This window comes from Kryptolebias marmoratus, linkage group LG1, assembly GCF_001649575.2.
Source record: "Kryptolebias marmoratus isolate JLee-2015 linkage group LG1, ASM164957v2, whole genome shotgun sequence".
NCBI classification, from domain to species: Eukaryota; Metazoa; Chordata; class Actinopteri; order Cyprinodontiformes; family Rivulidae; genus Kryptolebias; species Kryptolebias marmoratus.
The window spans coordinates 35,323,365-35,331,822 of record NC_051430.1 but is presented as its reverse complement, the minus strand read 5'-3'; the positions used below and the strand labels follow the sequence as shown (position 1 = coordinate 35,331,822).

At 44.5% G+C, this 8,458-nt stretch overlaps 1 protein-coding gene and 1 long non-coding RNA gene across 3 annotated transcripts in view; one reads left to right on the top strand and one right to left on the bottom strand.

The window, feature by feature from the left end:
* Window positions 1-6: 6 nt before the first annotated feature.
* LOC119617172 lies at window positions 7-3,397 on the top strand. Its single transcript, XR_005233370.1, has 2 exons — window positions 7-602; window positions 667-3,397. It is a non-coding gene; the product is annotated as an uncharacterized LOC119617172 (long non-coding RNA).
* csrp2 (cysteine and glycine-rich protein 2) overlaps window positions 2,633-8,458 on the bottom strand; it is a 10,863-nt gene continuing 5,037 nt past the window's right edge. For both annotated transcript variants that reach the window (XM_017431588.3, XM_017431589.3), the window contains exons 4-6: window positions 6,820-6,949; window positions 5,543-5,636; window positions 2,633-3,539 (exon numbers count right to left, since the gene is read on the bottom strand). In XM_017431588.3, the coding sequence (XP_017287077.1) occupies window positions 3,463-3,539; window positions 5,543-5,636; window positions 6,820-6,949 (301 nt within the window). In that variant the 3' untranslated portion in view covers window positions 2,633-3,462. The remainder of the gene's footprint in view (window positions 3,540-5,542; window positions 5,637-6,819; window positions 6,950-8,458) is intronic.

Below are 8,458 nucleotides of genomic sequence, written 5' to 3'. Positions count from 1 at the left end.
TTTTTTTTTCTTTCTTTTTTAAATGTTTGTGGCTCATCTCTCCACTACCGATCAAAATGCTTTGGGCCAAGAAGCATGCAGAAACAGGGCATCCCCCCCCCCCTCCCTTTTTGTCCCTCCCCAGCACCCTTACTACTATTACTACTACTATTAACCTCCCGCCGTCAGATACCTCCTCTCCTCTCCTGGGCCTGTTGGGACGGTGCGCTGCCAAACACACGGAGGGAAAAAGAGGTTTTGTTTTGTGTCCCTCCCCTGCTCCTTCAAAATAAAAGCTTGTTCCAGAGACTTGAAGCTGCACGCACAGGAGCAGCAGCATCATGGAGGACACGATGCCACTCCCCAAAAATATCCCCGTCATATCTTATTTATGGCGTCCCCCGTCGACATGCCCTGTATGTATTCAACGGTTCCGATCAGGTTACCGTGACAACGAACCACATTTGGACGCTAAAGGAAGGTTTTAAAAAGCTTAAAGGAAACAGGAGCGGTAGGAATAAGGGAACGTTTATTGTGAAGCTCTTGACTTGGCGCCGCGCTTTAAACTGGAGGATTAGCCGACGCCGCTGAGCTCCTCGGATTGAAAGTGTTTTAGAGTCCAGGTGGAAGTGCTGGAGGAATCCCGCGGCGCCACGCCGCGCGGCGTTAAACCGGGGATTCCTCCAGCACTTTCAACAGCTGATATCCTACAGACAATGTGATATATTTATTTTAAAAGCTATTTATAGAGAAAGTAACTATGTTCCTCGCGCAATCATTTTGACATTTCACACCGTTTTAGCTGAGTAGGTTTTTCTAAGGAAGTTGTAAAACTCTGGTACGGCGGGTGTATTTATTAAGAGAAACAAGGAAAAAATAATAATTCATTCCACGTGTTTCTCTTTGGAAAGCTGTAAAGTCTTATTTGTTGTTTGTCTGCCTCCAACATTGCACTGATCATGTTCTTTATTTTCTTTTCTTTTTTAAGTTTCGTGCGGTTGTTGTTTTGTTGTTTTGAACAGAAGGCCCAGCAGCTGCGCTTTCACACCAACACTTCCATTGTTTGCAGAGAAGAAGAGGGAGGGGCTTCTCTGGACCGCCATGTAAAGAATGTGTATTTGTACATAAAACACCGTTTTCTCCTTTTTAGTCAGTGTTAGTCGAAGGTGCTCCTGGACTTTTATTTCATTTTTTTTTTTAATTCTTTTGTAGTTTGGCGAGGGGGGCGGGGGGAGAAAGGAGACTATAATCCATGTTGTATGACTGTAGCTTTTAGTGACGTCCCTCACTGCTGTCTATAAGCCTTTGAACCCCCCCCTCTCTAAAGTCCCGACAACAAACTCCCCTCTGCATGTACGACGCTGGGAACCGCCGGGCTCTCGCCGCCATCTCTGTCACCCACGGCGACGGCCTCGGCAAGCCACGTGTCTGTATATAGTGAATGTTATATATATTTGCAAGTACTTTTCTGCATCATGTCCATTTTATTTTATTTTTACCCCCCCTCCAGTCCAGTGCGTTTAGTGGAAGTTGTCCTTCAGGTTGCCAGATTCTCAGCTGGGCCATCTGTGCAAGTGTGTAAATATATCTGAATGTTTCATGCTTGTGGACTCAAGTCGTTGGTTTTTATTTTATTTTTATTCTTTTTTAACTTGTCATGCATTGCTGGGTTTGTTCTACCACTGGATGTACAAATTGTAAAGCAAAGATACAACAGAACTTTTTCCTTTTTCTAAAAGTGGAATCATGCAATAGTTTTAAGGTTTTAAGGGTAGGAGGAAGGAAACGTTTGGGCTCTCGTGTTTGCATCGCCGAAAGGAGACGCTTCGGTCATCGTCCCGTGTTTTCGACGTCACTGCTGTCCTCACAGACACGACACACGGCGGCCATGTTTCGACGGCGTTTTAGGTCCGCCCAGAAGGGGGGAAAATACTTCAGGTGGACTCTGTTACATGTTTTATTTTCCCCTGTTCTTTTTCAAGACTAAACAGGAAGTGAACCTCGTTGTGCTCGACAAGCAAAGCCAATAAGGTCTCTGTGTGTCTGTTAGCAAAATTTCTCATGAACCACTGGATGAATTTCAGCTGTGTGGTCTTTAAATTTGGTGTGGTAGTATCTGAGAGTGACCAACATGTTAGCAGGAAGGAAATGTTGTAACCATTCTTCCCTTTCCCTTTAAATGGAGCCACATTTGTAAGGAAAAGGTTGTGTTGAGCTGCAGAGTTGTGTGTGTGGGTTGTGTACTTTGTTCTGCTTTGACTCGTTTGGTGTCGTTTATTGGATTGGACAATCTAAAGTCTGGGGGGAAAGAAACAAAAACTATCATAGTTAATTTTGCAGTTTATTCGTAGAACAAACGGGGTCGCCGTAGCATGTGGAAGAACCATACGCAGCCACAACTGCCTGGCTTATGTGGGATGGCGTTCTGTTGGTCAACCAGCATTAGTTGCAGGTCAGTCAGTGCGAAACAAATTCTGCAGGTGGTGTCTGAAAGCCCCGCCCCCGTGGCGGCGAGCGTCGTCACCGTGGAGAACAGAGTTCGGTCCCAAACGGCGTCGAAGCTCAGCCCACAAATACGTGGCTCCATTAAAGGGGAATAAACTGGCTTTCTGACATTTAAGAGACAATAAAGAAATAATTTTTGTCTTATACGTATTAGTCTAAAACTCTAGTGTTCCTCCTTCCATCCAGGGGGTAACGGGTGCACCTTTACTGGGTTTTATCTGAACCAGTCCAAGGTGCTCACAGAATGCTCCAACCCTTCACAATAAGAGTCTGAAACATGCTCAATCCCTGGTTGTCCAGAACAATAACATAAACTTTTATTTATTTCCTTTTTATAGGCTTCAGATGTTTAGAGATTTTTTCTTTTTTTTCTTTGAGGTGAACGCTCAGTTTGCATGTCTGGGGCTCTTATTGTGAAGGACTGAAACTTCCTGTGAGCTCTGCTGCAGCCAGGACAGGTTCACATAAAGTACTGCACAGTATGTTGTGGTAAAAGTACACCTGTAAGCCTCGGAGTACGACAACAATGGACAACAACGGTTCACTTCTGCAGATTTAGTTTTTTCTCAAAAAAAACTAAATTTTCTCACTATTTCACCTTTTATCTCACCTGAGTGACCTGAGAGGTCCTGATAGGCCGTCGTACGTCAGGTTACGTGTTTCATATCAGTAGCTAACCTGAGTTCCAGTGATCACAGGCTGGTGGTTTAGATTTTTCAGGGCAGACTTCTCTCCTCCATCGTTTCAGAAACCCCCCCCATGTGAAACGTTAGAAGGGAAAAAGAAAGCACATAATCATCTCCAGTGCCTCTGTGCCCAGCTGTCAGACACCACTGTAACTCCTGCTTCAGATGTAAACATACGGGCATGGTTCACTTTTAATGGCTTTAATAATAAAATCCAGTCAAACGCCGTCGCTTTGTGTTTATTTGCAACAAGAGGAAGGACGGCTGCTGGCGACGGGATCCTGCCGAGGCGTCACCGGGCGTGAACCAGAGCGCCGGCTCCCTGGCCGTAACCGAACCCTTTGGGCCCGAAGTTCTTGGCGTAACAAGCTGGAAACGAAGAGCAGAGGTCAGATTATCTGTTACTGGAGTTTGAGATTTTTCCAACATCTGAAGGTTTTTTTGCTCGTTAGCTGCAGCATCAACTGTTTTATTATTTATAACTAGGAACAGCCTTTAAAATATACAGTCCTGCCTGTAGGAATAAATAAATGACTGCATTTTGTTAAATGGTGCTTAATTTCATAAAATTAGTGACGTCAAATCCTGCAGGATTCGTGATGTGGAAGAGTTTGTTTCAAGAAAACTTGTACCACAAATGAAATCATTCAGAGGCGCCGACGTAACTGCAGTAACTGAAGAAAAGGATTGGCTACAGTTTGAGGCATGAAGCGGAAAAACTGCTGTCAGTGGGAATCACCGTGGTAACTGCTCACCTCGGGCTGTCACTCCCTGAGAGGCAGACGGAAACGGACTGAAAAGTAAGGCTCGGACAAACAGTGGCTGAGTGAAAACTGAATCTTGATCCGTATCAGACATGTTTGCTTTCCTTGTTCTGAGATGGGATGTATTATGGTGTGGTGAATCGATAACCCTTTAACACAGAAATGTCAAACTGTGGCTTTTAACCACTCTGGTTTCTGACAGTAGCCTTGGTGCTTTTAGGTTTCTACGGTTCCATTAAAGACACCCTCCTTCCAGCTGTGAATAGAAACACTGGTAAAGATATTAAAATGCCAGCTCAGACATGTAAAGTCCAGCTTCATGTCCCCCGTTTCAGCTTCGAGTAGAGCTGGGCTGGGTTCTGTCACGTCTTTCAATAAACTTTATTACAAATCTTTGCACACAGGAACACGCTGAGATCTCTTCAGTTCCTTTAAAAACACTGAAATCTGCTCCTTTTGTCTTCTGAAGCTACTTTTAGCTTTTAGCTCCCCTTTCATACCTTTAGCCTGTTACTGCCTGTTTGATACTTCTAGTCTTTAGCTTCCAGTCGTCTGAAGCCATCTGAGACAAAACCCCAGCTTGTTATGAGCCGAGCTGCAGGGTTTCAGCTGACGTCCGCGTGCCGTGACGGTGACGGTGACGGTCGGGCTGCAGATGTTTGGAAACAAACGCTGTTATTCTGGAGGAGTCGGTCCTTCCCCGATGACTACCTCAGGCCAAAGGAACAACAACGAGTTCGTCTTTGGTTTGGACCAACAAAACAGCTCGTTTTTCAAAGCTTTCAGCTGACGTGTTGATAAAAGTCTGATGAAACCTGGTGTGCGTTAGGACCAGTTGTCCAAACCCCCTGACTAACTCTGGTGTGTGAAGCTTCATTATCACCAACAACAAACTGGAATCTGTCAGAGAAATATGACTGCAAGCAGCTAAAGGTTCTTTAGCTTTTAGCTGCAGTCAAACTCCGTCTGCACATTTTATTTTAACAATCCAAAGATGAAAACGTTGCTGCTCAGTCTTCAGTCGAGCTGGGATTAATTCTCATTCAGCTTGTTGTCTTGCTCTATTTTTGTAGCTTTTAGCTGCTAATTTTAACATATGGCTGCTGTTTTCGAATTTAAACTTTAACTATTGGTTTGGCTAATTTCAACTTTTAGCTACAGTTTAGCTCATTTTAGCTTTTAGCTTTGGTGTTGCTATATTCAGCTTTCAGGAACTGTTTGGCTAATTAGGTGCTGCTAATTTTAGGTTTTGCTAAGGTGTTGCTATATTTAGCTTTTAGCTACTTTATAATTTAAACTTTTATCTTTGGTTTGGCTAATTTTGGCTTTTAGCTTCTTTTCGTTAAGGTTCAACTAATTCTACTCTTTAGCTGTGGTGTTGCTGTTTAGCTCTTAGCAACAGTTTTGCTTATGTCAGCTTTTAGTTTGGATATTGCTGCTGTTAGCTTTAAGCTACATGTTTGCCGTATTTAGCTCTCAGCAACAGTTTAGCTGTTTTTATTTTAACGTTGAGGTGATCAGCTGGATGAAGAGCAGCCCTGAGGTTCTTCCAGATTGGGAACTCTCAGTATTTTCGGCCATCTTTAAGGCTGAATTGTTGAGTCTCACCTTTGCAGTAGATTTCTCCGTCTTTCTCCGTCTGAGTGGTCGACTCCAGGCTCCTCCCACATTTCGCACAGCGGAAACACTTCTTGTGCCACGGCTAAAAACAGGAAGCACAAAGAGTTCAATTCAAGATGGCCACCACAAAGACGGCTGTTTTACAGATACTGAGCTAAACTGAGAGTCGTTCGCATCACATGGTCAGGCGAGAAGTTTGACCAAGATGGCCGCCGCGCCATCCACATCCCAAACATTTGATGAAGAAGCAATGATTTATGATGCAGATGTTTCTTTAATCAAATCAAACTTCGTTCAGGAAGCCCATAAAAATCAATCAAACTTTCCACCTGGACCGTCCTCCCTGCACACCTAATCCCAGGTTAGCGTTTCACCAGGAAGTGGATCGACAGCACGGGCTGTAAACCGGCTCGTTTCAGATTCGCTCCTTTGCCGAGCTGCACATCTGCACGCCGGCGGCCCAAAGCAGGATCCGTGTTCTGTCATTTAGCGGGGAGCACAGCGAGCGTCCTGCTCCACCCGTGTGCTTCCTGATGAAAGCGAGTGTTTCTGGGTTAGAGGGTGGATCTCACACACGGACTGTTTCCCCGTCATGTAGCCGGCCAAGCTTTTATTCAACGACGTAAACCTTTTTATTAATTTACCCACAATTCCTGTCATATAACTGCAAACGTCACACTGCACGATTCCAGACAGGACTTTAAATGCATCCATTCAGAATGTGTCGGATCATTTTAATAATCATAAAACACTGAAGGAGCTGGAGTTCCTGCAGGAAACGCTGACTTCCTTGACTTGTTAAAACTAAAAGAAGTAGCAAAAGGCTAACTAGAAGCTAAAAAGAGTAAAAACCTAGTTTAAAAGCTAAAAACAATTGGGAAGGTAAACACTATAGCAGCACAGGTTAGCCAAGTGCTAAAAGTAGCAGCTGTTAGCTAAACAAGAGCGGTGCCAGGTAACTAAAAGTAGCTAAAGGTTAATTAAAGGTAACAAAAACCTTACTAAAGATTAAAAGTAGCACGTATCCTGAAGCAGATTTTTGAAGGAACTAAATATCTCTTCAGGACGTGTTTCTATTGGGGAAATATTTGTAAATGAAGTTAAATCAAACAGCCGAACAGCTAAAATAGTGCAGGAGTAGTTAGATTGCAAACAAACATAAAAAGTAAAAGCAGGATAATTGAGCATTCAGTCAGTTCTAAAAGAAATAAATAAAATCAATAATTAGGAAAATATAGAGTGTTTACCGTGGATCTGAGCCTCACCTTGCCTGCCCCCATGATCTTCTCAGCGGCGTAGACCGAGTCTCCGCAGCGAGCGCACTTCTCCGAACCGCCAAACTTCTGGGCGAACTTGGACGGGTTGGGGTTGGTGGTGGGCCTGTGGGTCTGGGTCCTTCAGGGGGGGGACAATGCAGAACTGATTGTATCTGGTACACATGGGTGTAAATCACAGGGGAGGTCAGGGGAGTCCCCCAATACATCATTTGAGGAACCTACACTTTGAAGCAATATAACAAACAGAAAGAATGAACCTCATCTTGTCATTTTAGAAACATTTTACGGGACTAAACCAACTATAGTGGGCTGAAAAGTCATTTCTTTGGTTATTAGTATTAATTCTGCAGAAATACTTCAAAATTCTAAAGAAAATTGGGCATAGCCTTAAAAAGACTCATCTTTCCTTCACCTCGGACCAGTTTCCCAGTCTGCTGATGGACAAACACCCCCCACAGCATGATACTGTCACCACCGTGTGTCACTGAAAGGCTGGTGTCCCCAGGTGTGGTGTTTTTTTACCCGTGACGGCCCAAAGTGTATTTTTTAATCCTGTTAGCTCACAAACCCAAATCCAAAAAGTTTAACTTTTTTTTTTCTCCTGGGAATCCTTTTGTTAGTATAAAAAAAACATTCAACTGAAATTAGTAATTAATCATGTTTCTAATTAACCTTTAAGTCTTCCTGCGTTTTTAAACGATAACTGAGTGAAACAAGCCGACTAACACCCCCCCTCAGCTGCTGGTGGGAAAGTGAGCAGCCCACCCTGGGAACAGTGGTTGTTGATGTTTGACTGAATGAAGGCCTTTGTTGTGGAGGGGAGCGGGATTCTTCGACTTGCATAACAAACCCTTTCATGGCTACAGTCACCTGATGTCCTGGGAGGGCTGGACGCTTCATGCCCGCTGAGCCGCTCCACAGTTTGTCCCGTTACAACCGCAAGCTTCAGATGTCCTTTCTGGGGATTTCATGCGACGGAGCAAAGTATTCAGTCTCCTTTAATCTGTCTGGCCTCAGAGGTTTATTACAGAGCATTAGTCATCAAACAGCATCACAAAGACCAAGGAACACACCACACAGGTGAGGGAGAAAGTTGTTGAAGTTTACAGCAGGGTTAGGTCCTAAAACAGCATCCCAAGCTACGTCCATCAGCTGAAAATGTAACGATTACGACTAAACTGCAACCCCCCTCCCCCCGAAGACATGGCCGTCCACCGGACAGGATGGGCAAGGAGAGCATTAAGGCAAGGAACTCTGGAGAAGCTGCAGAGATCCACAGCTCAGGTGGGACAATCTGTCCTCAGGACAACTATTAGTCAACACCCCCCAAATCTGTCCGTCGTGGAGTTTGGAGAAGAAAGAGCAAGCTGCTCTGGCTACAACGTGTGTCCCCACTGTGAAACACGGTGGTGGCAGCATCATGCTTTTCTTCAGTGGGGACAATCCTGGGGCAGAGGTTCGCCTTCCAGCAGGACGACAACTTGAAACACCCAGTCAGAGCTACAATGGAATGGGTCAGACCGAAGCAGACTCATGTGTCAGAATGGTGCAGGAATGGGTCAGACCGAAGCAGACTCATGTGTCAGAATGGTGCAGGAATGGGTCAGACCGAAGCAGACTCATGTAT